Source organism: Penicillium pulvis (genome assembly GCF_028828015.1).
Source record: "Penicillium pulvis strain IBT 33274 chromosome Unknown contig_23_segment0_segment0, whole genome shotgun sequence".
Taxonomy (NCBI): domain Eukaryota; kingdom Fungi; phylum Ascomycota; class Eurotiomycetes; order Eurotiales; family Aspergillaceae; genus Penicillium; species Penicillium pulvis.
The window spans coordinates 1,651,048-1,678,721 of NW_026643075.1; the positions used below are offsets into that span (position 1 = coordinate 1,651,048).

A 27,674-nucleotide genomic window follows, 5' to 3' on the forward strand; every position below is an offset into this window, starting at 1 on the left:
CCTCTACATATTCCGACAACGATATCCTCCGCCACATTACTGAAATCGAATTCCGACTTGCCAATACGCCCATCCATGGCTTGAAGAAAATGAGTGCTGACGAAGGAGAAAAGTTCTTTCTGGATTACTGGAGCTTTGAACCCGACTCACAAGGCCAATTGTCAGAACGAGAGGAAGAACAGACTCATAATAATGATACCTTGAGCATTGATGACCTCCCGTCGAATCTATTTCTACCCCGATCATATCCTTTTCAATCTTCGCTTCCATTCGAAGCAAATCGCTGGAATCTGCTGGGTTCTAGAGATTTCAAGTGCCCGACTGGAACGCGTGCGTGTACTTCGATTGGGCGATCCGATCGGTGCTGCAGTACTGCGGATACATGTGAGATTGTCGAGGATACAGGATCGGGAGATGTAGGGTGTTGTCCCAATGGGCAGACGTGCTCCAATGTAGTAGGATCGTGTCCGGGTAGTGATACAACTTGCTCTGAGGCGCTGGGAGGGGGTTGCTGTATACCTGGATATGAATGTGTCACAGGCGGATGTGAGTATAAGTTGTTTTTTTCTTGGAAGAATCCATTGTTTGGCGACACATTGAGATATACAAGCAGTCCAAGCTTGGCTAATAATTGATTATATAGGCGTTTATATCTCCGTTGTTACGGTGACCATCCACTCAACAGTGACGCTATCTACAAAGACATATTCGACCGTTCCACAGAGCAGCCGTTCTTCGTCACAGTCCTCGTCGCAGTCCTCGTCGCAGTCCTCATCGCAGTCCACCAGCAACACTGCAACTACAGACAATCTCGTGCCACCAGCGCGACCGACGGGTATTTCGACTACTACGCAGGGAACAACAAGTCGTGTGAGTGTCTGCCCAACAGGGTTCTATGCGTGCTCTGCTGTCTATCACGGCGGTTGCTGCCAAACTGGACGAGACTGTGACACGACTTCGTGCCCTACAACAAGCTCGACCACGTTCACATCAGACGGCGTGACAATTGTTGAGGCAGTCACGACAGCAAGCGGAGGATCTGATAGTGGGAGGACGGGGAAGTGCGCTACAGGTTGGTTCAAATGTGCCGATACGGTCGGCGGTGGGTGTTGTCCGTCAGGGTACACCTGTGGATCGAGTTGTACGGCTGCGGCGTCAAAGACAACGGTCGCCAAGGAACAAGCGACTAGTGGAGGAAGCAAGATATTAGTTTCATGGGGATTGGTGGGAATGAGTGTCCTTGCGTGGTGGTGCTTTTAAAAATTTGATGTACGAATAATGAAGTTGATAATGGAAATGACATGGAAAATCGAAAACCCCACGGGGAGCCGTTACTAATAGCCGGCAGTTCGTTCCTGCGGTGAAAGCTCTCCCAATCCATCACCGAATCTCGCCGACACCGGTTAGCGCTTCTCCGCTCGTATCATCCTCTCTCTCTTCCTTCGCTCTCTTCCGGTCTTTTCCTTCTGAAATTTGTGTCCATCGCTTGGTAAGTAATCACTTTCTATCTATATTCTTACAATCTCTATATTATCTCTGAATCGCCATTCTGATCACTCGCAGATAAACAGCCCATCATGTCCGACAAGCCGCAGAAGCCCCTCCCCTTCGTCTACCAGTTCGCCGCCGGTGCGGTGGCTGGTGTGTCTGAGGTAAGACTCCCTTGATACTGCAGAATATCAAATGCAATCAATTACACTCCTTGAGGCTGGTTACCTCTCTGTGAGATCCTCAGTGGCTAATGTGTCTCCCCGCACGGATAGATCCTTGTTATGTACGATGCTCCAATCGGCCCATCTTGCGGGCGCACAATCCCCCGATCGCAAGGGACATGTCGCGCTTTGATTCATAAAGGACCTCCGAATTAACAATACGCGCTTTATAGGTACCCATTGGATGTGGTCAAGACTCGAGTGTAAGGATGCCTTCCCGATCGGAATGAGTTACCGGATGCAGCACACGACACTAACATCCCCGCTTCAGTCAGCTCCAGAGCGGTGCCGCTACCGCTGGTGCCGAGCACTACAATGGCATGGTCGACTGCTTCCGCAAGATCATCAAGCAGGAGGGGTGAGTTTTATAGCAATCCACATTGCGGTTGCCTCCGAGACCAGACCTAACCCGAAATGAATTCCGCAGCTTCAAGACCCTGTACCGTGGTATCTCCGCACCCATCCTGATGGAGGCCCCCAAGCGTGCGACCAAGTTCGCTGCCAATGACAGCTGGGGTGCCTTCTACCGCGACTTGTTCAAGGTGGAGAAGCAGACCCAGAGTTTGGCTGTTCTAACCGGTGCCACCGCTGGTGCCACTGAGTCGTTTGTTGTTGTTCCCTTCGAGCTGGTCAAGATTCGTCTGCAAGACAAGGCTTCCGCCGGCAAGTACAACGGTATGCTTGATGTTGTGAAGAAGATTGTGCAGACTGAGGGCCCATTGGCCATGTACAACGGTCTCGAGTCGACCCTGTGGCGTCACATCCTCTGGAACGCCGGTTACTTCGGCTGTATCTTCCAGATTCGCTCACAGCTGCCCACCCCCGAGCCCGGCAACAAGAGCCAGCAGACCCGTAACGACCTGATTGCCGGTTCCATTGGTGGTATCGCTGGTACTCTCCTCAACACCCCCATGGACGTTGTCAAGTCCCGCATCCAGAACACCACCAAGGTTCCCGGCCAGATTCCCAAGTACAACTGGGCCTGGCCTGCTCTTGGCACGGTCATGAAGGAGGAGGGTTTCGCCGCTCTGTACAAGGGCTTCGCCCCTAAGGTGCTGCGTCTCGGACCTGGTGGTGGTATCCTGCTTGTCGTCTTCACCAATGTGATGGACTTCTTCCGCAAGATGCGCGACGAGTAAGCACATAAATTGTCAGACTCTTTTTACAAAAAAAAAAAGTATCCACCTCTTTCCTTGCCGTCAATTTATTTGCCTCACCAGTGAAGGTTTGGTCTATACGTGGTCAAACCTGAATCGCCGAGGGCATTTTGGCCAACCCATGGTCCCCATATACCCTGCTTTGCAAATCGCTCAATCTGTCAAACACATATGAGTTTGATAGACCATGTCGAGCTTGTTACTTTTTATTTCGTTTGTTCACTGTACCACAAAGCAGAATAGAGCATATGACTGCCAGATGGATATAGAGGAAATCGCATTTGAATCAAGCTTGTCTTCATAGTCCCCCTGCATAGAACGTGACTCTAGTAAACACCCGTATCCCCAAAATTCTCCAAAAAGTCCTCAGCCTCAGTTGTTCAAGAAATGAACATCTCCCAAGAAGTCTCGGGGATTCTTCTCATTCCCCCTCTTGTGAAGCTCCGCAGCCAACCGAAACCCAAAGAAACATAACAAAAATATGATGACCATAAACGTCGCTGACACCATCATACAACAGTTCTGACTAGCCTTCCTGCGCTCCCGACGCTCTTGTCGGCGATCACATTCCTCACAGTGGAAGTGTACTAGCTCCTCATTTTGGGAAGCAAGTTGGAGAACGGGCGCATCATTGGAATGGAGATGATGTTCGTGTCCTTGATGCTCGATATCGTCAACTTCATCTGCGACGGGGACGTGGGAGTACTATCTCATAGATTAGTATGCGCTAAATTAGGAAGAGTGTATCCACTTACCCCAGTCCTAGAATTCGAAGGACGTTGCTCGTACAGCTCTTCATAAGCTGGAGCCGCCTCTTGAGGGGTCAACGGGCCGCCCATTATTATTGATGGATAGAGTTTGATTTAATGTGCGTAGAGAAGATGGGGTATATCAGGAAATCAATGGAATCGGGGGTGTTCTGGTGTATGCAGGAGGCAAATATGGCATGACGATGGGTTCTTTGCTTACGGCCAGCTAGAGGTGGCTGAGCAGTCCCGTCAGGCTAATCAATGAATTTCTGCTTATGGCTGTTGCCATTTCAGGCAACCATAATAAGGCTCCGTTCTGATTGGATCAGACTTTCTTTCCGTTGCCACAGGATCCGTGCGCTTGTCATGATCCTCGCAATATAGTTGTAGATCCCTTGCGCTAATTGAATTTCTAGTGTAGTACAAATTATAGTATAATTCTTGGCCTGACTCAAAAATATGAGGGTGAAAAAAAAGTAGCAGATGATGCGTGGTCAAGTTGACTAAATGTGCCTGTGGGGACAGTAGAGTTTGTGTATAAAGTTAAAAAGTTGTATTGAAAGCAAGCTTTCTCTAAATCTATGCTGAAATTAGAGTAGCTGTCACATTGGAACGGAAATCACGGCTGCTGAATCCAGCCTTGAAGGTGAACTGTCTAGCAGGAATACGCCAGTCCTGAGCAACAACATCCCAGTAACTAACATCTCTGCGCATCAACTCAAAAGTAATGGTTTTCTTCTGTCCAGCACGAAGCCAGACCTTGTCAAAGCCACGAAGCTGGCTAGGTGGTGTACCCGCTGGGGTCGAGGAAGGATACTCGACATACAGCTGCGGCACAGTATATCCACCAACATCTCCAGTGTTAGAAACCTCCGCTTGGAGTGTGTAAACGGTATCCCAGAGAGCAGGGTTACCACCAGGCTGGACAGGACGTTTCTCAGGGAGAGCAGTGAGATTACCAGCGGCCTTAGTCTTGGCCTTCAGGCTTCGTAGGTCAAAGGTGGTGTAACTTAGACCAAAGCCGAACTCGTAACGCACGGAAATATTATGCGCATCAAAGTACCGGTAGCCAACCTCGAGTTCCTCGTTGAACCAGCTTTGCCAGTCGTATGTACCGTTGGTCGTCACATTAGTGGTGATTGGGGCGTTGTAGTCGGACGCATTGTATGCAATGACATAAGGCAGCTTGGCAGATGGGTTGACGTCGCCGTAGAGAACATCAGCGATTGCGTTTCCGGTCTCCTCACCAGCGTAGTGCTGGGCGAGAATGGCCGTGACATTCTCATTGTCAGCAAATGGCATGGTGTTGACACCACCTGAGTTTGTGATGACGATAGTGTTGTTGCAGAATTTGGCCACGGCCTCCACGACAGCGTTGGCATTCCAGTCCAGCTCCAGGTAGCTGCGGTCTTCGCCCTCTGCGGAGTAGGACTTCAGGAAGACAAGGCAGGCATCAGGGTACTGGGGAATGGCCAAGGCTTCCAGACCAGTATCGACGATTTGGGTGTTGTTCAGGTACGATTGGACCAATGTACCGTCGTTGCGGGCTCGAGCAGAGATCGCTTCTAGGGGGTTGGATAAGTAGCTGAACCGGCAGGCACCGGAGCTTCCCGAGTTGGCGAGGACACCGAATTCAAAGTCTCCTAGAGTATCTGGACCTTGGGTCAGAGGACCAGCGTCGTTTCCAGCAATGATAATGTTGCGAGGCTTGCGAAGCGGCAATGCGTTCTTTTCGTTTTTCAGGAGAACGGTCGAGGCAGCACCGTGGGCACGAATCAGAGCACTGTGGTTACCGCGCACGTCACGGTTAGTTGTGCCTGTGAACTGCCAGTCGTAAAGCCAAGTGTCTGGAGCCGAGTCCACGTTCATCGGACCGACGGAGGCGTCCACGCTCGGGTAGTTGCGATCTTGGTTAAGCCAGAAGTAGGGCGTCATGATACGGACAATCATGTCATCCATACGGTCCATGTCAACAGTGCCATTCTTCAGCGCCGAAGTGAGGTTCTTTCCGAAGTAGGATCCTTCCGTCCAAAGCTCACCATACTCAGTGAACCCGCCAGGCATGGTCATATCCATACCACTCTCAATAGATGACACTCCACTGTGGGTGGCACCCCAGTCAGACATGACATATCCCTGGAAACCAAGCTCAGTCTTCAACAGTTGGTTGAGGACGTATGAGTTCTGGCAAGCGTGAGAACCGTTTATACGGTTATACGAGCACATGGCGCTAGCGACACGAGCCCGGACCGCATTAGCAAACGGCCACATATAAATTTCGTGCATAGTCCGGTCATCCAGGTTCGAAGAGACCGAGTCCTGGATGTAAGTGGTCGCGTTGGCATCGGGTTGATATGTGGGAATGCGTTGTGTCTCCTGCTCGTAGGCAATGAAGTGCTTTGCGTTGGCCTGGACACCAGCATCTTGCATGCCGTTAATTGTCTCTTCCATGCAAACACCCGTGAGATAAGGGTCGGCGGCGAAGCCCTCCCAGGTACGACCATTGTAGGGACTGCGGCCCAATGGTCCACCGATAGGACCCAGAATGACGTGGGAACCCTTTCCTTTGTGCTCCTTCGCCAATGCGTTACCCCTCTCGTACAGCAACTTTCGGTCCCAGCTAGCGGCAGCAGAGACACCGCTCACGAAGACACTCGAATAACTACCCTCTTCGACACATTGTGGTCCATTCTGTAGACAGAGACCAGTGAAGTTGAGACGAGGAATGGGCAGGATGTTTCCAACACAGGGACCAGGCTGACCCGTTGCCATCCAAGCCTTCTCTTCCGTTGTGAGCTTCTTCACCCACTTCTGTGCCTTGTGTAAGGCTGTCTCCCAGCCACCGGTACCATTGATCTTCGCTGTGTAAAGTTAGTAAGAAGGGTAATCATCATATTTGGAAGTGCGTTACAACTTACGTGAAGGGTAAACAGGAGGAGAGTGGCCATCAACACCCAAGATGGTAGTGTTCAGTGGCTGAACATAGCTGAAAGCTGTACCCGGGTGGTTGACAGGAGGAGTCTCACAGACATCAGACCCTAGTGAAGGAACCGATAACAGAAGCCAAGCTCCTAGAAGAGTGTGCGGAGATATCATCGTGACAAGCTAAACTCCCGGCCTTGTTCCAGTAGAGCATACCAGAAATATCAGACCAGAACCCGGGCATGACTTCACTCTTAAATATCTTGGTCAATCCTGCCCAAGATTTTACACATCCCACCCCGGATGGCTCATAGTCCCACTCGTGGGGGGAGGGACCCACCGTCATCCGGAGAAACAGGGCCTCGTGCCGAGAAACACTCTACAACCACAGATGGGTCTCTTCAATTTCAGGAAAGAGATCGACAAGCCAAGCGAAGCCTCTGCCGTGCTTGGGTGAGATGAGAAAGTATAAACCGAGAATCACGGTTTGCCGAATTCAAGAGGCAAGCTATCATCAGTTTTCCTTGGCTTCGGTATGCCGAGGGACCTGAACTTTGGATGAAAGTTCCTGTGGTTAATTCATGAATTGCCTCAAAGTTCGTATGAGGACTTGTTGATTCTGGGGAAATTAACTCACGCTAACGCGCATGGGCCGAGCTAATGGTGTGACGTTGGGGTATGCTGCCGATGACGTTGAATAATCTCATGTTCCTGAAATCCATTCCGGGTCAACTTCGGCTAAATCCCCGGTTCAGTTACCGGTCCATCCCACCATGTATACGATGTAGCTGTTTTGCAAACTTGATGATCCCAAGCCTTTCGATATAAATGTTCTGGTATGCCATTTTAGAATCCGAATAATGCTGATTCATCGTTCTGTACGCACGTTCATGATACCTGCCCAACGGAGAGCTCGGAAAGAACCCGAGATTTACATGACCAAGGCTCTTTCCCCACAACCCCACGGAGAAGTTTTTCGGGGCTAATAGTCGCCGTACCACGGAGGGTTTTCCATGTCGGGGCTCGGCAAAGGATTTGACCGCTCGGGAAACAAGCCAGTTTCCTTCACTTGAATACCGCGCAGATCTCAGATATATTCATGAAAGATACTTGGTTGTAGTTGTCAAATATTGCCTATAATATCTACTAAGGGGGTTATTAACAGAAGATCCTCACTTGCACGGTATAGAGTTTGGCACCCTCGTAATCGCAGAGAGGCCAACAGGTACAGTGTTTCATTGACAGTCGGCACCTACATATCCGACAACTCTCCGCACATATCCACAGCAATTGCTTGCTTGACCCCCGAATCAGGCTATTTCGGCATCTAGCGGAAGAGCGGACCGCTTAAACGACCATTTCCAATAGTTGGAGGCTAGCAATCAATCCTGTTTGGGGCAATGATCATCGCCCTGTGGGGTGGAATGATGTACGTGGTAGATTTACTTCAGGATACTAGGACTAGGTCCGGAGGGAGATCTATCCACTTTGAGGGATTAAAGGAAATATGTCGCAATGAGAGAAAGAACGTGGTTCAATTTTCAACATTTGCATACAAGATAGTAGATTTAAAGACAACTGCCACTTGCTTCAGAACGTGGACCTCAGACATAGTCTATAGCCTTTTTGAATTGCTTCCCAAATACCTGCTCGGGTATCTGCTTGAGCTTCTCCTTCTCGAAATGTGACGAAGAGGGCCTCGGGAAGATTCTACTCCAATATTGCCATATAAGCCCCGTCACAATAGTCGTTGGAATAGCGAACACCCAGTATATCCAAAACTTATCAGAGACAGCCCAACCCAAATCCCTGTCGTAATTGAAGAATGACATGCTGAAAATGGCGGAAATGAAGGTCGGTGGAAGGAAAGTCAGAGTCACAAATGAGAGTGTCTTCATAGTAGCACTGTCCAAACGTGCAGCATGGCTAATTTGAACTGTAACGCCAGCATCGTATTGCGCGACTTCGTTGAACTTGAGTTGGATCTCGTTCTCCAGTCTCTTCTGGTTCGATATCGACCGGTGTCGGATACTTTCGATATGACTTTGAAAAAACGATAAACGACTGGAAATATCCTCGAAGGGCGTATCCTGGGAAGTAAGCGGTGCGTATAGGTTTCTCCGTGCGTGTATGTACATTTCGTGTTGCCGGATTATATGGTTCACATTTTGTACAGCCACATCTAGTGACTCGGTAACATGGATTGCATGGCGTGCGATGTTGTGTAGTCGCCGATATTCAGGCTCGGGTCTTTCTCCTAAAGACATGCTCTCGTTCCCTTTCTCTTTCTCTTTCGCTTTCTCCTCTTGTTTCTTCTTTTCCTCCTCCTCAGCCTGTTTCTCAATATTTCGAACATGATTGCGAATTTTCCAAACGGCGATTTCTTGGAGACGAGCAACCTCTTGTAGTATATCTGAATAAACCCAAAATGGATCATTAAGCTTTCGCATGTCTGGGTTCAACAGTGGAGTCGAAATATCCTCGCTTGGGTCTAGTAAGAGGATACCCATCTGATTTGTTGATCGTAGCCACCGTGTGGAAACACTGAGCTTGGACCAGGTATATTTTTGCAAGTCTTTGGGCAAGTGCTTCACCTCGAAGAATGACCAGGTATCTAACCCTTGTTAATATCATCTTACGTGGGTGTAATAGTCAAGCAAACTCACTGAAACCGGTGACTTTGCTAGCATCACGAGCATCACGAGTGGCCTCGCATCCAAAATATCCGTTTGCATTGTTCAGATGATCCGAATGCCAGACCTCAGGCATAAAAAAAGAACTCGCAAACTCTCTACGATATAGGTGGTTGTCCCCTTTCTTGTCAAGGTGTATAGGTGTGCGCGCAATTCTGACAAAATTAGTTGGTTCGTGCCGGAAGCGATTTGGAACTTAGAACATACATAATAAACACTTGTGTATCGTGCGAGATTATCTGGGGCGCCTTATCTGGGCTTTCCGTGCGTAGATCATGAAGGCCAACTTTGATTGTAGGCTTCCACCCGCCTAGAGCTACTGTTACCACTCAATTGCTGACAAGCAAAAAAAAAAAAAAAAAAGGGAAAATTTACCTTCGCTCCACTGCATAACCTCTATATCCCGACATGTCGCATTGCCTCTCTCATCCATGGCTGTACTTGATATTTCGAAAGAAAGCTTGGGGAAATCCTGAAGATTTTCTAGGCAGCGCTTCTAGCCAATATGCAGGCTCAAATTCGCCTTGCCATAGGGTTGCTGTGAAGGCAATTTTGAGAGATCATTTTTTTTCGTGATTACCCCTCAATCCTGCCATTCTAATTTCTTGGGCATTTTGACACGTCAGTGCGCCGGGTGAGCATGCATGCACGAGGCGTTTCAGCGAATGAGACTGATTGGATTGAGCCGCGCGCGAGCATCGCCTCATGCGGGGCCGGTCTGGATGTCACAGCCCCCACCCAAGCACCACCCGGGTTCAAACACCAGGGCATCAATTGATAGCCAAGGATTGAGCCTCGTGGTGCCCGGGTAAGTTTCTTGTAGATGATCGATCATTTGTCTTGATGTTGCCTTGTTAGAATAAGCTTATTCTGCTAGACACTTTGGTGACACCGGTACGACCGTGATAACCTTGTATATATATATACATGTACTGTACAAGGTTTGATATTGATCTGAGTCGATGCCTGGGCAGGCGTTTTGTTTCCAACTAGGTTCGAGCTCGGGAATCAGTTTTGAGTGAATTTTATGCGATATTGGAATGTGCAACCGCAGAACAGCTATGGGAAATATGATTGAGCTCATTTAGAGAAGAGGAATTTTGAATCGGATATCAAGTAGGAGGAGGAAGAGACTGGCTAAATTGCATAGTTTGCGGGGAGAAAAACATTGGTCTCAAGTGTAAACGTTGAGGCTGGCTCAACTATTGTTGGCCTATTGGCCTATCGTCAATTTCTCCCTCTTGATTGCGAAAGATCGACTAAATAGCCCCATCGACTCCTGATCTCAGCTCGGCAGTTCCTTTAACCGACACCACTCTAACCCAATCAGGACTAGCTCTATGTCTTCGCCTTTCACAGTTTAGAACCTTAAATAATACAATGAAAGACCCTGGATGTGGATCTGAGGTTAATTGTGCTACTTGGCATGATGTGCGTGGTTAGGTGTGGGTCCTGCTGATATAGCTGATCAACAATGTATGATTCAGGCCTATACTGGACCGGGCCCTTATTGTGACTTCATTTATGTCTCCGACATCGGAGAATCGGCCTGGAGGCTTCAGACGAATGGCCCGACTTCAGTCTCAACTAGACGAGTACCTTCAATTGGTCGAGACCTGTCTCGCGTTGTTATATGGTTGTTTTCGAATGCTATCCAGTGATGGTACCGTTTATTATACTGAGCAGCTCCCAGCTGCTTCACGTCCATGTGATACCAACTGAAGATCATTACGATCTCTCCAATCTCTTCTCAGTATCAAATGACGCTATGAAGTCGACGTTGAATGATGAATTGTAACCCAGTGCCAAGTCTTTGACGCCGTCAGCACTACTAGGGGTGCTTTTATACCAGGTTAACGACAACGCATTCAAGGGAAAGACCTTTTACTCCGACAACGTGATCTTGATTGTATGGGGAATAAGCTGCAAATCGTACTACTAGGCGTTGCCACATATCCTTTGCCCCGGGCCTTTTTCGGCCGAGGCAAACAACTACTCCATACAACGATGACTAATGAGAGCAAGACCGGGATTTGGCATTGACGCAATGCACAAATCTCGCGTTGGACTATCGTCATGGCAGAAAACTTGATAATGTCTGATTTTGTCGAACGCCTTCCGGTGCATGTGATAGCCGACTCGGTGAGAATCGATGTTGTGGAAGTCGGACTAGAACCATGAGAGCTCGAGCATAGTTCATCCTACCTGCAAGATCGTACATCCTACCTGCAATAAATCGTGCACACTTCAAATCTAATTGGTACTATTATACCCCATGTAGTCAATTAAAACCAGACCCTTAAAACCCCAACATCCCCGCACTTACGGGGCTTGCCGAAAGGGACCGAGCTCCACATTACCGAGGATACGCTCCTGAAACCACATTCACACACATCTCAACCCCTCCAAAATGGCCGAACGCGCGCTAAAACGTAGGAAGCCTACGCCAGGAATGGCCCAAAACCCGGCTGTTCTCACCACAGTCCCGCTCGACAATCTATTGACCGAGATTCACCGGCTCCTCGGTCCAACCTGGGCCTTGCCGCCTTACGACAACCTATTACCGGCATTTCTCAAGCCACCGTCATCGCGGCTACAAATTGAAGATCTCAATTATCTCGTCAGGAAAGGCGCGTTTGATGTTCCACAGGGTGCGCTTGGCCAAGAGATCTTCAAATCATATATTCGGCATGTGCATCCCCACATGCCGTTTTTGGATCTGGATCTCTTTTCAGATGCTATTTTCAATCAAAATCCCTCTCGATATGATGGGGAGGGAATCAGCCTCCTACTGTTCCAGGCGGTTATGTTTGCCGGTGTGTTCTTTGTTGATTTGAAACATCTTTACGCTGCTGGGTTTCTCTCCCGACGGAGTGCACTGGAAGCACTATTCCAAAGAGCCCGGGTAAAATATCAGTATTCCTTGCTTGCATATATTGTTACTAACAAACTACTTGTAGGCCCTCCATGACTTCGACTGCGAAGAAGACGAATTCGCTGTCCTCCAAAGCCTCCTTCTCATGACATACTGGTACGAAAACCCAGATCGGAACAAAGACGGCCGGTATTGGATTAGTATTTGCGTCTCACTTGCAAGCAAAGTGGGCCTCTACCCCCATGAGTCAAACAACAAGACTGTAGAGGGGCGATTCAGGAATCTCCTATGGTGGAGCATGTTCACTCGCGACAGACTGATCGCGCTTCCACTGCAAGAGGCGCCCCTCATCAAAAACGAAGTGTATCTATCATTGCCGATCCCCACAGCAGATGACCTGGAAATATTTTCTCCACGATCAACATTGAGTAGCGACTACGCCAAATCCTGCTATCAAGATAATGAGGACAGCCTCGCGCTCATCTTCATCGAGAAAATCAAACTATGTCGCTGCATCAGAGACGACATGTTTTCATGGGGTCTGCAAAGACCAGATCTCGGGTCCAGGGGTATAAAAGCACGAAGAGAAAGTTTAACTCTCTCAAAACTGGATCTGGATGATTGGCTTGAAGGATTACCAGATAAGATCGCCTTCCGACCGAAACCATTCTTAACGCCCAACGACGCAGACCTCATATTCCATGTGCACTGTGCATGGCTGCAGATGGTTTACTGTGAGATTCACAGCACGCTTCATCGGCAATTGGAGTTCTTCGCTGAGCATGGAGATACACCTCGGCGAGTACTCTCGTCCGATTCTCCTGGGTGTCCGGTTCTGCGCGGTGCTGTGGAGATGACAACCGTTATTGAAGATCTATGTCAGAAACACCTTATATGCTACCTACCCACCAGCAGTGTCGCTATGGTTCTCCGTGCGGGCATCATCCACATCCAGCAGATGTGTAGTGGTGATGCCCAGGTGGAGCGTAAAGGTCTGAAAGGTCTGTTGCAGTGCATTCGCGCTCTACAGCAACTTAGTAAGGTTTATGGTTGTGCGCTTTTCCTTACATCTATTCTCGGAGGCCATGGGAAAGAACCATTGGGTTCTTCTCCGCAAGATCTTTTGAAGAGTTTGGATATGGAAACGCTGGATCGGCTTACCTCGGGGTATCATGAATCTGCAGCCTCGATGGTCAGGATCAGAGAGCCGTATGACGTTGATGTTATTGCTCAGTTAAGGACCAGGCGAGAGAGCATCTGTTATTGAGTGCCTGGGTATGAATATTGAGTGTTGGTATTGAAAAGTTTAGCCCATGGGTACCGAGGGTTGAGCTATGATGACACTCACTTGACAGCGCGGTCAAAGATCAGTTTTGAAAACGCCATTAATGACTATATTACGGCAATTACGAGCAGACAGAAAAAGGTCCTTGATCAAAATTCAAATAGAGGGCATAGCGTTAATTGCTATCTGGATTACGAGAACTGCCAACCAAAATGCAAGACGAAGACGCGCGGGCGGAAGCAATGAGAAGGGGAATATTAGGGCCAGAACGAAACGCGCAAAAGCCAAAAAAAGACGTATCGCGATCTCTGTAGAAAAGAATCCAAACTTGAAATATAGAGCCCGAACAGCAGTTCAGAAGTCACGAAAATCATCTTGTAAGACTGAGTAAAAATGCAATTGAAGTGTAAAAGGAAATAAGTCAAAGAAAATCGGGGGTATCGATGGGATAATGAAATCAATAAAAACGAAGATCAGTCTGAAAAGGACAAAACCCAAAAGCAAGAATCATGAAGACATGAGGGATCGAGGCTCCAGCTGTAGGATATGACAGAAACCGTGGCGAACATTCTAAAACCGGTGGTCGTGTTCCTAGCCATCATGACCTGATCCGCTAACGAGATAAAAGAAAAGAATCGAAACCACACGATAGAAATAGACCGTAAAACCGTAGTCACAGTAAATGCGTTAAGACAAACAAAACAGACAAATTGAAAAGTACTCCTCAAGAGCCATAGCTCTCTCACTCCTTGTACGCCGACTAATCGGGACCTCCGTTAGACGCCGTGTATGCAACTTGTCACCACAATATGATCGAAATGAGGCAAATCTGCAACTCAATTCATCTCCATTCCATATTCATCCTCTTCCTTGAAGCTCATTCCAGCATGGCCAGAAGTGCCCCAGTACTGAGTTTGGCCGTTGGTGCTGCTGGCACCGCTGTGGTAGGAGGGACTCAAATTAGGAGGAGTGAGTCCATCACCACCCTGCATAGCATCACCGGCGAGGTTGGTATGCTTCGGAACCCGTAGGCCGCTGCCGGGACCTCGTGTGTAGCTAAAGGAAGTGGGGTCGTTGTTCTCCAAGGCATCGAGGATCTCAGTGCGCATGCGCTTCTCTTCCTCGGTGGGTTCAAATGGCCAAGTGCCACCAAGGCTGCTAATCATCTCGGCGAGTTCAGCTTCCTGCTGGTATTTGACGTTCAAAGCCCACATGAGATCGCGCATCCAGCTCACAGCGCCGTTCAGGATATCTCCTTTGTTGGGACCCTTCTCCTTCTCTTCAATAGGGAGACCCATAGTAATATTTCCGGGTGTGGCGCGGCGTCCATTGCCCCCAGCAAGAAGGGAGGTTGCAGCATTCCCACCGGCACCAGCCATGGAAAGGGCGCTGTTGTTTACGAGCTGCTTTCGGACCTTGTCATCTTCTAGTCGGTGCTGCGGTACCAAGTGGGAGAGATCCTGAATGCGTTCGTTGATGTTGTCACGACGGCGGCGCTCAACCAGGTTGTGAGAGGCCCGCCGACGCCGACGCTTGGCTTCCTGTGATTCAAGATCTTGAGCACTGCCGGGCATATGGTTATCGACCTTGGCAGGCAAGGAAGCATGTTTGCCGGACTTGAGGATTTCCGAAATTCCGGCATGGTGATGTTGAGAAGGTGAGGAAATCGGTGAGTCAACATAAGACTGTGCGCTGGTCGGGGTTCCATCCCATTGATTCGACAATGTCTTCTGGTGTCGAGGTTGCAGGCCACCTGTACGAATTGGCTGACCGGGGAAACTGCCAGACTCTGGAGTACCCAGGTTCAGGGATCCAAGGGCAGGAGTCTTCGGGGTCATGGGGCTCCGGGTATCCGAGGAAGTCCGATCCATGTTCTGCAAGCCGGGGCGGCTCTTGGCGTAGTTCTGGTCGAAGGAACCTGCATGCATGTGGGGGTTTTGTTGGTTCATCCGGAACTGTTCGTAGTTGAAGCTGTTTTGGACGAAAGGGCTGGCCATTGGGGCATTGTCCGGGGTATTGGAGTAAAGATGTGACATCTGGCTTTGGTGGCTCATGGCGATGCCTCCTGTGGATTGGTCCTGCATGTAATTCATGTCATTGCGCTGGTGGCCATTGGGCGCGCTGATTTCCAAGTCCAGAAGTTCATCGGTATCAATCCCGGAGTTACCAAAGTTGAAGCTGGAGGACATGTTCTGTTGCGAGCCATAGGAATAAGGCATAAAGCCGCTTTGCTGCATGGACAAGTCCGAGGGGTCTACGGCCTCGTTGGGATTTCCATACTGGTTACCCATGGAGTAGCCGGAGTGAGACATCATGAAAGGATTGCTGTGATCGTCAGATTCGTGTTTGATGAAAAGACTTGCTTCTGCCATTTTTCCTGGACACCAAGGGTTGTGTATGAAGATTGTGGGGCAGCGCGGGGTCGGCGAAGTGGGAGAGAAAGTCGTCGCGCCGGATTACTGACCCTCTCTAGATAGACGAAAATGGACAGCACAGAGGCAACTGTCACAACAATCAAGTGGGGATCAAAGATCTGGGGAATCTATTTATACAGAAAGTTAGCTTCGGATGATTTCACCCGCGGGAAGGGGGGGCAGGATAAGTCGGCAAATGAGAATGCGATTGCCTGCATCGGCAAGGCGCGCGACGAGGCAACCCCTTTGGCCTGACAAATGACGAATATGGAGTCGCAATAATTACCTTTCTAATCCAGATGTGCTAGATAGCTTGATCTGTAGAATCGTGATGTCGGAGGACTCCGATAAAAATTGTTTGGTCGCGTTGGTGGGATGAGTCGACGGATTCGGGGAACAAAATGTCCGGGGATTTGCAGATCGGAGGGTCCCAGGCCGAATAGACCGGGGATGAAATTTCGAAGACAAAGGAGTATCACAAAAGATCCTGTAAGATCTGAAAAACCTCAATGAGCCAAGGACAGGGGAAGAAAAGGATAATGGGCAAGAAGTTTAAAGGGGAGGAACAAGGGAAAGAAAAAAAGGGCGGGAAGTAGGTAGATAAGCGCGGGTAAAAAATGCAGCCAGAAATGGAGTAGAGTTAAGAAACCAGGTCCTGCGCTATACTCAAGCGAATCAAGTCCCGTCTTTTCTCTGTCAATTCCAGCTAGACAAAAGATAATAATAACAAGCAAAGAAGCGAAACCAGTCAAAAGCGGAGAGCGGGGAAAGCAACGCAACAAGCGGTGGAGAGAGGGCGGTGAGTCAGTGGCGATCTGGAGAGAAAGATCGCGATGTGTACAGACCCACGCTCGGATTGCAATACAATACGAAGCCCACGTCATCTCACACTCGGTTGGGTGAGAGGGGGAAAAGCTCAAAAAATGAAAGAAAAACCATAAGTTCTTACCTGATCAACCACAAGAGTTTGGGAAAGGTAGGAGGACCTCAAGTTGAGGATGTTGTCTGTAGGTAGAGAGATGTCAGTAAGATGGAAGATCATCGAGGAAGGCAGCTCGCATGTCCATAAACGCAGAGCCCCCTACACGTGGCATATGGCCCACGGCCTACTGGGGGAAGTTCTGGGCAGGCAGCAATGCAGGAACGACCGGGGTGAACCAACATACTCAAGGCCGAAGGGGTGTAAGGAGCCTAGAAGGCCACGTACCTGCGTTGAGACGACGGAAGTATGTCTTGATCCACTTGTAGGGCTTTGCGAATCATGGGGCGCAGGAATGGGGCGCAGGATAAGAGAAACCAGTGATGGAGTGACAACACAGCAGCCGTGGATGCAGAAAGGAAAAGCACTTGCAGAAAGATCGAGGAGATGGAGACTTTAAGAACTTAGGCCCCTAGCCTCTCATTTGATATATTACGGCATCGGTCATGCAGCCCGTCGATCGGTGGAAATCGATGAGGCTTGCCGGACGTCGGCATCGGACATACGGCGCCTTGTTTTTTTATTATTTTAGAATTTTTTTTTTCATTTTATAATTACTGTATCTGTAAAAGGTGTGGAAGGTAAAAGAGTAAAGGAGGGGGGGTGCATGAGGTGTGGCAACAGTAAACCCCCGAGCCTCTTGTTTTTTGGTATTCAATGTTTTTGGTGTTTGGAGAAGATGATAGACCTAATCTGTACAAGAAAAGACGGAAATTGGGACGAAGGGGGGAAGGGTGATACAGCCGGATGTAGTTAACGGCGTCTATCCCATGATGCCGTAGATGTTTGTCACCTGTATTGGCGTCATGACTCAGAAAATCAAAAAAGAAAAATTATAAATAAACAACCTAAGACCTTGATTGCACAGGGGAAGAATGTATCAGATGGACATGGGTTACAGAGGAAAAACGTAGTAGGTTTGGGTAAAAACACCAGAACCAGTGAGGTCTGAAGGAAACCCTAATCTATCAAAAGGATGTGCATTAGTGTCCCCGGAAGTAGAGAAGGTAAGAAGGGTGGGAAGAAAGATCCCCCAATAAGACCATGTGGATATGATAAGGGGACGATCTCTAGGTATGCTGCGAGTTGATAATCTGGTACAGGACCAAATCCATTAATACATTTATCCCTAAATTCATAAACTCATTTTTTCTAGTCTCTAGAGGAAGCTGTGCCGGCGATCGACAAAGCTCGAACATGAGACGCACCGGAGAATATAACGCATAGATCAGACTCCAGAGTGTAAAATGCAAAGCCAGTGTCCACGGCGTCGGATCTCACCTTCGTCATTTCACGTAAGCCCCATCAACTCTATCCAGTGCGTGATGTGGATGCAAATGTCGTGCAGGCCGGTGGCGATCATACTGCGATGATCAGAGCGTGGACCGTGCCCTTTCTCTCCGCGAAACTCCGAGCCTTGATGCTTTTCCATTGTTGAGGGTCCGTGTGTTCAGGCTCCAGCGCAACATGATAACAGCTCTGTGCCCTCCCGGTGTGGTACTGGCGTATGCGCACTTTGTCGAAGCACGATCTCAAGAATGTGGCTGCGACACACGATTGGAGGGGTTGGAATGTGTCTGAGATGACCGACCAATAATCTTTGGGAGGGGGGTCACCTTCATGGCGCGAACCTGTTTTGGTCCCCTCTTTTGGAGACTGAGCCACGTCGCGAAAGTTTTCCATGCGCATCATAGGAATGTGTCTAAGCCACCCCACCTCGGGGAGGAGGGCGAGGTGAGGAGTGGGGAAAGTAATAATAAATTCGTAAATCCCGATTACCCAGACTTGTATAATTAGTACGGGACGATCTCCGTGGGATAATGCACGGATAGAAGGAAATCATGATGGGGTCGTGGATCTTCTTACTACGTCCCGTCCCGTCAAGGTTCGGAGGGTATCGCCGAGTATCCACGGTAGACGCAAGGAGGCATATACTACTCAGTTGGGGTTTTCCGAGCTGAAACTAGATATCTAGAGTTTTTATCTCGCATAATTGTTTCGTCTACGCAGCATACATACAGTGCACAGAGCTCTAGCATGACGTCAATAACGGTCCATGCCGTACCGATTCCTGCGCATCGGGCAAAATACGGAGGAATTATGGAAATCGATGACAAAAAGGAAAAAGAAATTCCAAATCCAAATGGGAGAATAGGCCAGACCAGGTGGAATGAAGCTAGTGGGCAGCCAATGTTACCCAAAGCCAGGGATTACAGGGCAATATCTCCATTCGGCTCTCGGATATTTCGTTATGGTCGTACATGCGGGTAGCGACGTTAGAGGTAAAGGGTATGCAACCTCATATCGACTAACACTTTCAGGGAGTGCTTCCGATACGACTATACGACTGCGGGACGGAGCCGCCACTATAAAGAGCCAGATGAAATTCTGCAGACTAATATAGTGTACCAGTCCTGGTCCAAGACGTGATCGCCAACAGGGTGTGCACCAACCAGAAAGATCGACATAAATTATTGATGGAGGGTAGCTGAGTCATATTCCATTAAATTCATAGCAAGCTCAAATATGGGCCATACATACTTTGCATTTATTTCTTGAGATGTACTCCGTATTTGATGACATATTATTACTGCGGAAATCCGGTTATAGCATGCCGCATCAGCCCCTCAAATATTTAGTCTGACTTTCCAAGATACCAAAATATTGTCTCGATAGATAGTGTACGTACTAGTTCCAAGCTAGGTTTTTGCTTTTTTAGGCGGCGTTGGAAGAAGAAGTAAAACGAGTGGAGGAGACAACAACGAGTGGAGAGGAACTTGCGGAGACGATGGCCCGTGCCCGCCTGCTTTGGGGTCAGAGACCTCGGATCTTCTTAACTTCCCTTTCCCCCCTTCCACACCATTATCTGCCCAAAGTATGTACCATCTATACACTAAAACCCTAGCTCCAAAACATGGGTATCATCTGACAGCTTCTTCATTCAGCGCCGATCTGGGCTGGTCGCATCGGTAGCTCTACGCCATCTCGTCATCAGGCTTGATCGACCTTCAACCAACTACCCCCCCTCTCGAATAGTGCAGCGCTTCCTGATCCAATCATCACTCCGCTCCCTCGCCGTGATTGACTTCCCCTCTTGAAGTTCATATCGTACCCGGGAAGGTTCAACGTCTCTTCGCTTGGCGAGTCCACTGTGTTGACGTACTCTCTTCAAATCCCGCCTGTGCCGCGTCGGATTACTCCACTCATAACCTTACCCCTCTGTTGACAAAGGTCAGCAATAGTGCGTGTGTCCCGGATAGTGTGGAAAATCTAGCGGTCTGGCGCGTATCAGAGACAAGGCAAGAATCCACTATTTGGAAGTGTGTGGATCACCCGTAAGGTTTTCGATCGCCTTGCCCATTCTCAGTGGTTTCGCACACCCTCTCCAATCGGTGACCGTTATCGTCATCCTGTAGGGCTCGATCTACCTCTGATCACAGCCGGGCTCGAGACAAGTCGGGGCCGTAGTCAAGTTGGGAAGCCGAATCCGCGTTCGGCGTGGGCGTCATCTGCTCCTTCGCTGGCTTGCTCTAGTCTCCACAATCCAGCCAATCCTCTGGGATCAGCCCATCATCCGCCGCAGATCATCTGCACTCCATCGTGCATAGTCCCTGCAGGCGTTTTTTACCGTGAAATTTTGGGCCACGGGCCTTGTCTGCAGACGCGGCCGTGCTCGCTCCCATTCTGCCTTTCAATTGGGATTTCTCTCATTCCAGCTAGACAGTAGCCAGCATTCGCCATGGCTACCAACAACTTTCGTGACTCAGTCAACTCTCTAGGGTGGTCGCGCAGAGACCCGGATTTTCCCGTCCGTACTAATGCCTCCTCTGAGACCCCGTTCCTTTCGCGGCTACAATCCATGAACCCGTTCGGTCAGGGTGGCTATGTTCAACTACCCACTCACAATGAGGCCCCAGGCGCGCCCTTGCCTGCACCCAATCGCAGGGAAGAGGAAGAGGGTTTCTTCGCCTGTAAGTATTTTGCTTTTGCTTTTTCTTTTTTTATTTTCTATTATTTCATTTCCCTTTTTGATTATCTACTACTCGATTCTATCCCGTGATCGGTACCTTCGATCATCCTGTTTCCGGTGCTGTCTCGATCCAGGTGACAAACATGCAGTTCCTGCGCCGGGAAGATTCATCATGGCTATGCTTGTCTATGTATTTATGATTTGAGAGGAGATTTTGAAATGCGCTAACGAGAACCGTGTCTAGTGAGTCGTTGGGATCGGATGCTCATCTTTGGCGCCTGTAACTTGGGCGCCGCAGTCTGCTTTATGATATGCTTCTTCCTATTTCCAGTTCTCTCGCTCAAGCCCCGCAAATTCGCTGTTCTGTAAGTTACCTCCCCCTTAGCGCCATCAAACCCTTCTGCATCTTGCGTTTTCGACCCCACCCACCCTTCCACATCTCCGTTCAGCTCGTCTACGGGTTCTGCTCCAGCCAGTCAAATCCCGAGCTATCATGATCCTGGTCATGAGCGCGCTGGGGCTCGGACCATGTGGGAATCCATGGCCGGGCAAGCCTGGTTTTATTCGTTCATTTTCAACGTCCTGCGCCTCACGCCAAGCATTCTCAAGGCAAGATGCCCTAGAATATCTTCATGCTAACAAAATGTCTTTCTCTGTAGATGGTCTGTCGGTTCAGTCCTGTTTCTGCTATCATGGGCAGTCCTCATGGGACCCTGGTCTTACGCTAGACATTTGGTCTCGGGACCACGGTTGCCCTTCACGGCAGCCTACTTTGGATCGATCGGACTAACACTGTACTTTGCTATCGGGGTAAGGTCTTTTTGTTCTCATTTTGGTATCAATCTTTGTCAATCATCAAGTCCACACACACCCACTACGTTGTACATCAGTCTGGTTGCACAGTACCGGGGAAAAGGGGAATCTTGCATTCCTATGGTATATCGCAGTACTACATGACCTGCACCGTCACGTCGGTACACATTTTTGTGGGGCTAATGTCAATAACACCCTATATCATCGGTTTTTGTGCAACCACGCTGCTGCAACAACGAAACCTTGCGCCACTTCAAACTGCCTCAGACACCCAGAGTACACCTCTCACTGTTTCTGGCACCGGCTCGGAAATGTTCACAATTCCAACACTCCTACTGTCCTTTTTCATGAAGCCTTTGCACCTCCCTCGAAAGTATCACCTGAACCTAGCTGACCTTTATCTCATAGCTCCAAAACCTCTTCCTTACTCTCATCTCGTCTATCTTTCAGCTCGCCGCCCTGGTCTGGTATCTGGTCAGCTACTTCCCCATGGGCAGTACCGGCTTGCAGTTCATGGGCCGTTTCGGTGCATCGCGCGTGTCTGCTTGGATTTCCGGTTGAGACTCGATGGCATTATACCCACGAAGTGATTGATGAACATTCAGCGAGCGCAAAGCTGTCGCGCAGTTATTTGCATTTACCTGCAAGCGCCATCGTTCCTTCCTTTTCCGTTTCTTGTATATGTAATGATGCCCATCGTGGAGATAGAGGTTTTGGTACTTGTCTTTGTTCTGCGTTCTTGTTTAATAGCCTAGGGGCATATACCCAGTTCATGCAAGAAGCCTACTTGATCAGCCAGTCTTCCATCCGTACCACACTTTCCTCATAATGATAAGTAGACGTCGCTCTTACTATCCGCCCTGGAATCATATGGATGTAGGCAAAAACCACCAAAGCACCGATTCCTTCCTTACAAGACAATTCAAAGCTTCTATCACATCTGATCAAGGCGTACATGTACGCCTTGGAATCAAGTAACATCCTCTTTGCAACACCATCGATTCATTTTCACTATTATGTGCACATCGTACAAAGGTAGTGGCTGCGAAGATCTCACATTATCTCCCCAATCACTTCCTAACAACAACCCGCTTAGGAAACTCCATCCCTCCATCCCTTCCCGTAGTTTGCCTTGGTGTCTCTCTTGTTCCATCCTCAAGCACTTCCACGCAGTCATCACATTCCCCCAGCTCGAAGTCCATGGAGAGGTGTACACGCTTCCTTCTCTTTTCGTCGCGTTCGAAGATGATTTTAATATCTTGCGAGGAGAAACTCTAAGACGATCCCACTGAAGAGGCCTATTGCCCATCCCTGTGAGAATTCTCGTAGACATTTCAATATGGGGGCTGGGGGAGCGGAAATGATATTGGATCGACGAAGAGAAGTTCGGTATGAGCTTCCTTTGAAGGTCTGTATCAGGAACGACTAGGCATAAAGTGCAGTGCAAGAACCAGATCTTAGAAGTGTTCTCTTGTCATCAAGACCCGTTCAGGGACCATACTCGGATTCAATATTAGGCTCATCCATGTGGACTGAACTTCATTCATCATGTTGAGATCAAGCGCGTAAAATTTTATAAGACCTTAGAACCATCCAATCAATCACGGATATCTATAAAACCAAGAAAACAGAGTCCTTTTCAATCATCAATCCTTCTCGCCCAACAACGTCAATCCCTCCAAATTTCCCTTCCTCGCAAACCTCATCCCATCAAAGTAATTAGACGCCGGCCTCCAGACCTCTCGATCACTAGCCTTAGGCAAATGTTCTTGAGCCTTAAGCACATATGTCGAGTTCAAGCCCATAAACCGCCGCGGCTGCATGCTTCTAGCTTCCACAGGATCCAACCGCGGAACAGCAGCAAGAACAGCCCGACCATCCATCTCCTTTAATAAACGACAAATGAAAAACGAGGTCGCATCCGCACCAAGCGTCCACGATGCATTTGCATATCCGAACAGAAATACCGCGTTGGGTAGATCTTGAAACATCATTCCACGCCATGTATATTTCTCCGGAAGGCAATACGGCATTCCATCCAGTGAAAGAGAGATACCTCCTCCAAATTGGACGTTGAGGCCTGTTGCTGTGATGATCATGTCGGTGTCAAGAAAGTCGCCAGAATTCAGCATGATGCCGGTAGATGTGACCTCTTTGATCGTATCTGTTTTGATATGCGCGCGGCCAGTGTGGAAGCTTTTATAGAAGTCGCCATCTGGCGAAGCGCATAGGCGCTGGTCCCAAGGGTTGTAGCTCGGACTGAAGTGAGGGTCGACAGGGATGTGCTTTGGAAGTTGGCGAGCGGAGCCACGTTGGAGCATGCGTTTTGTGGCATTGGGAAAGGAGCGACTGAACAGGTAGAATAGACGGCCTAGGTATAGGGACCTAAGGCGCTGGATCTTGTTTTGGATCGTTGTTGGGAGGAGAGATGTGAGCCAGGAGCCGGTTTTGTTTCGTATTGAAATGATGTATGAGGGACTGCGCTGGAGCATGGTGACGTCTGCTTTTTCGGCGAGTTTGGGAAGAAGCGTGATAGCTGTTGCACCGCTTCCGATAATCACGATCTTCTTATCACTGTAGTCTAGATCTTCGGGCCAAAATTGAGGGTGAACTATCTGGCCTTCGAACTGATCTAGGCCTGGGATCTCAGTTTGCAGAGGTTCTTCGTAACTGTAATATCCTGTTCCGAAGATCAGGAACCGCGCTGAGAAAGATACTGCGGTAGGCCTGTCGGCTCGCTCAACGCTCAGTGACCAGGTCTTGTCGACCGATGACCAATCTGCACCGAGGATGCGGTGCTGAAATAGAATCTTTTCGTTGATGTGATGTTCCTTGGCTGCATTTTCCATGTAATTGACAATAGCTGAACCCTCGGCGATAGGGTTGTTTTGGTCCCAGGGATACCAGTCGAAGCCAAAGGTAAATAGATCCGAGTCCGATCGGATTCCAGGATACTTGAAGAAATCCCAGGTGCCACCTAGGTTCTCACGGGACTCCAAAATTGCATAGCGAAGGCTGGGAAATCGAGATTGAAGTCGGTATGCGGCGTTGGTGCCAGAGATACCGGCACCAATAATGATCACGTCAAAGTCGGTATCCATGATGTGTGTTTGGTCTGAAAATGGCTGCTCTGACATGAAAATAGAGCGCTGAATTGTCCGGCTTAATATATCACAGTACACAGGTATAACAATCAACAACGGCGCTGCGCTTGCCTCGGTCCAACGTCTAGATCCTGAACACCTGTACGTGGGGAGACGTTTCAATATTGGGACAATTCCCAATATGGCGAGGACGACGTAAAATAGAAATCCAACCGAGGATATTCGGAGTTGATGTCAACAGCCGCCCGGCGTAGATCTTACTCTTGCATTCTGTATGCTGTTTTGGGGTTTGGGGCCACTGCATCGACTGATTTGGGGGCAGTTGCGAGGGACCCACATCCCTAGACCAATTAACAACAACGATACTCTACTCCCGAGGCTTGATTCTCACCTATTACTCCGTTCTCCGTCCAACACAACCTTTATTTGAAATGCTCAACATTAGGAGATATTATTTCCTCGTTCGTTTTGCTGATGGGCTATGATGTCATCACAGTTGTGGTTCCGCCCGATGTGTTGAAAATACTCAGCTTCACACGGGTAGTTCGATATTCGCTTTGTTTTCGGCGATAGAGTTAGGTAACCAATCAGATATATGCTTTGTGTTTCAATCATACTAATGGAGTGTATAGTGGGGTCTGCCATGTGGGTAGACTCAGGTTGTGAAAGATTTGCATCAGGTGAGGGATTGATCCACTGGTCAACCTTATATTCCAAATAGTGCGGAGTATAGGTTAGGATACAGAGCATATGACCTTACATATGACCTTACATATGACCTTACATATGACCATTTTACAGATGACACCGGTCACAGGCTGTGCATTCTGAATAATCAAGTATTACGTAGAAGAAGGAGGAGATGTGGAAGGAATTTTCATCTACACATCATGATATGTTAGTTGGACACCCCACTTGGGGTATTAGTTAATGGCGCAGCATTCGGAGTGCGTTGTGATATTATCGAGGAAATGCATGGGTGCTTATTTCTTCACAGTAACCTACCACTAAGTAGGCCTAATTATGCAGTTGCCACGCCTAATGTGAAGGTGATTCAGGAGGTACCCACTGAGTTGATGCCCCCATAATACCTGCTTCATAGTGCTAGTGCAACCCATGGGTTCCAAATGCAACTTCTAAAATCAGCCCGTCAGTAATAAAGGTAGCGATATCTGATGCGAAATGAAGCATATCCCAGTAATGTGCATCGAAGTAAGAACCCGAGTACTGGTTATCGTAAGCCCTGCTCTAGGGACATTATATCTGAGTCTGCCATGTAGGCAGCAGAGCCTTGGTACACTGTGACCGTGGCGGATCTTCTGCTCCACCTCCCAGGGGTAGTATTAAATCATAAAGGTGGCGCATAAACGTAAAGCCGCTAAGCCTAGAGCGGACCTATGCCCGCATTAGTAGCTCAGGGCCGAGTGAACGTAATGAACATAATCGAAACCTTATTTAGAGCAAAACCGATCATTCGAACTGTCACGCCACGAGGAAAACTCTGCACGTGGGCTACGGGCTGCGGGCTACATTCTAGTTCCACAGTCGAATGTTTCATTCTCCGATCAAGACCGACGAGCAAAGCTTAACAGAATAGAGTCCGGAGTAGGTCGGGAAGATAGAAGAGCCGTCGGGACGGGTTGAAAAAGTCACACCATCCCGATATTTCTCTGAGCCGAGGTCGGGATCAACGTGATTATCGGCCTGATAGGTTGATAAGCAACTATAGACAAGCACTAAACTATTTTCAGCTTGACAACATCCCATTCACATGCGAGTCTGTTCGACTATTTTTTATTTATCAAGTTCACATGGTCTTGACCTGCTGTCTATTTTACATCCCACGACTCAGTCCCTCTATCATTGTCAAAGCAAAACAAAATGGGTGTTGAAATCCCCGAATCAATGAAAGCCCTGGTGGGCAATCGCTCAATTGTGACTCGCTTGTCAAATTATGTGTGCTCAAGCTCATCTGGAGATGGAGTGAAGGTCGCTACAGTGCCTGTTCCGAAGATAGAGGAGCACGAAATCCTCGTCCGGGTGCACTCTGTCGCCCTCAATCCTACCGACTTCAAACATATCGATATCCTCTCCCCTCGAGGCGCAATAATTGGCTGTGATTACGCGGGTACTGTCGCGAAGGTCGGACCCAAGGCCGCTGGGGATTGGGCGGTCGGTGATAGAGTCGCTGGAGCAACACATGGAGGACTATACACCGATCGAGGATCGTTCGCTGAGTATCTCAAGATCCCGGGACATCTTGCATGGAAGGTTCCTTCATCGATCAGTGATGAAGAGGCAGCTACGTTTGGTGTGTCTGCCGTTACCGCCATGTTGGCCTTGAATGTTCGACTAGGCGTTCCCTGGGCAGATGGAGGCGAGGGCAAAGGCCGATCAACAACACCTATTCTCATCTATTCCGGTGCGACTTCTGCTGGCCTCTACGCTATCCAATTGGCGAAGCTAGCGGGGTTGAAAGTGGTGGCCACAGCATCCCCACATTCTCATGACCTGGTGAAGGAATATGGTGCCGATGATGTATTCGATTATCGATCACCCACCGCCGTCGAAGAGATCATTCGCGCCTATCCTACTATTGATAGAGCAATGGATTGCTTTTCTGAGGGGGTCTCTACCGCGTTCTGCGCGGATGTCGTTCGCAAAAACCGGGGATGGGTAGTTACTCTACTGGACTCTGGAAAGACAGATTTCGATGGTGTGAAGGTCGATTTCCTGCTTGCTTACACGGCTTTTGGGGCTGAGTTCCAATGGCTTCCCCCCTTCGGGCCTAAATTTGGCATAGTTCCATCAGATACCGAAGCATTGCGCAGGTTCTATGCTTCTTTGCAGGGAATCTCCAAAACCCTTAGGCCACCACCTCTTCGGACTATTGATGGAGGATTAGAGAATTTGAGTACGGGGCTTGATTTGCTACGCCACGGAAAGATTTCTGGTACCAAATTGGTTGCGCGTTTAATTTAAGATGATGTTAGGGATTTCG

The 27,674-nt window shown here is 48.8% G+C and overlaps 9 protein-coding genes across 9 annotated transcripts; 4 read left to right on the forward strand and 5 right to left on the reverse strand.

Moving 5' to 3' along the window:
- Nucleotides 1-1,577: 1,577 nt before the first annotated feature.
- N7503_004878 (putative mitochondrial 2-oxodicarboxylate carrier protein) lies at nucleotides 1,578-2,851 on the forward strand (the record flags this gene model as incomplete). The annotated part of the gene is made up of 3 exons (XM_057064425.1): nucleotides 1,578-1,652; nucleotides 1,988-2,070; nucleotides 2,140-2,851. The coding sequence occupies 3 exons, from the start codon at nucleotides 1,578-1,580 to the stop codon at nucleotides 2,849-2,851; spliced, it is 870 nt and encodes a 289-aa protein (XP_056922168.1).
- A 390-nt stretch (nucleotides 2,852-3,241) lies between these two features.
- N7503_004879 (uncharacterized protein) lies at nucleotides 3,242-3,708 on the reverse strand (the record flags this gene model as incomplete). Its single annotated transcript, XM_057064426.1, has 2 exons — nucleotides 3,242-3,574; nucleotides 3,625-3,708. The coding sequence occupies 2 exons, from the start codon at nucleotides 3,706-3,708 to the stop codon at nucleotides 3,242-3,244; spliced, it is 417 nt and encodes a 138-aa protein (XP_056922169.1).
- A 489-nt stretch (nucleotides 3,709-4,197) lies between these two features.
- On the reverse strand, nucleotides 4,198-6,784 carry N7503_004880 (beta-glucosidase; the record flags this gene model as incomplete). The annotated part of the gene is made up of 3 exons (XM_057064427.1): nucleotides 4,198-6,479; nucleotides 6,537-6,656; nucleotides 6,757-6,784. 3 exons carry the CDS (start codon nucleotides 6,782-6,784, stop codon nucleotides 4,198-4,200), a joined length of 2,430 nt encoding a protein of 809 aa, XP_056922170.1.
- Nucleotides 6,785-8,144: 1,360 nt separating this feature from the next.
- Nucleotides 8,145-9,666, reverse strand: N7503_004881 (uncharacterized protein; the record flags this gene model as incomplete). Its single annotated transcript, XM_057064428.1, has 4 exons — nucleotides 8,145-9,154; nucleotides 9,207-9,388; nucleotides 9,441-9,543; nucleotides 9,609-9,666. 4 exons carry the CDS (start codon nucleotides 9,664-9,666, stop codon nucleotides 8,145-8,147), a joined length of 1,353 nt encoding a protein of 450 aa, XP_056922171.1.
- Nucleotides 9,667-11,643: 1,977 nt separating this feature from the next.
- Nucleotides 11,644-13,375, forward strand: N7503_004882 (fungal specific transcription factor domain-containing protein; the record flags this gene model as incomplete). The annotated part of the gene is made up of 2 exons (XM_057064429.1): nucleotides 11,644-12,138; nucleotides 12,194-13,375. The coding sequence occupies 2 exons, from the start codon at nucleotides 11,644-11,646 to the stop codon at nucleotides 13,373-13,375; spliced, it is 1,677 nt and encodes a 558-aa protein (XP_056922172.1).
- Nucleotides 13,376-14,229: 854 nt separating this feature from the next.
- N7503_004883 (basic helix-loop-helix domain-containing protein) lies at nucleotides 14,230-15,765 on the reverse strand (the record flags this gene model as incomplete). The annotated part of the gene is made up of 1 exon (XM_057064430.1): nucleotides 14,230-15,765. One exon carries the CDS (start codon nucleotides 15,763-15,765, stop codon nucleotides 14,230-14,232), a length of 1,536 nt encoding a protein of 511 aa, XP_056922173.1.
- A 4,411-nt stretch (nucleotides 15,766-20,176) lies between these two features.
- Nucleotides 20,177-22,364, forward strand: N7503_004884 (putative Golgi traffic protein SFT2). The gene is made up of 4 exons (XM_057064431.1): nucleotides 20,177-20,757; nucleotides 21,001-21,121; nucleotides 21,416-21,566; nucleotides 21,978-22,364. The coding sequence occupies exons 1-4, from the start codon at nucleotides 20,526-20,528 to the stop codon at nucleotides 22,128-22,130; spliced, it is 657 nt and encodes a 218-aa protein (XP_056922174.1). The 5' UTR covers nucleotides 20,177-20,525; the 3' UTR covers nucleotides 22,131-22,364.
- Nucleotides 22,365-23,215: 851 nt separating this feature from the next.
- N7503_004885 (flavin-containing monooxygenase) lies at nucleotides 23,216-24,670 on the reverse strand (the record flags this gene model as incomplete). Its single annotated transcript, XM_057064432.1, has 1 exon — nucleotides 23,216-24,670. The coding sequence occupies one exon, from the start codon at nucleotides 24,668-24,670 to the stop codon at nucleotides 23,216-23,218; it is 1,455 nt and encodes a 484-aa protein (XP_056922175.1).
- Nucleotides 24,671-26,554: 1,884 nt separating this feature from the next.
- On the forward strand, nucleotides 26,555-27,655 carry N7503_004886 (zinc-binding alcohol dehydrogenase family protein; the record flags this gene model as incomplete). Its single annotated transcript, XM_057064433.1, has 1 exon — nucleotides 26,555-27,655. One exon carries the CDS (start codon nucleotides 26,555-26,557, stop codon nucleotides 27,653-27,655), a length of 1,101 nt encoding a protein of 366 aa, XP_056922176.1.
- Between the last annotated feature and the right edge of the window lie 19 nt (nucleotides 27,656-27,674).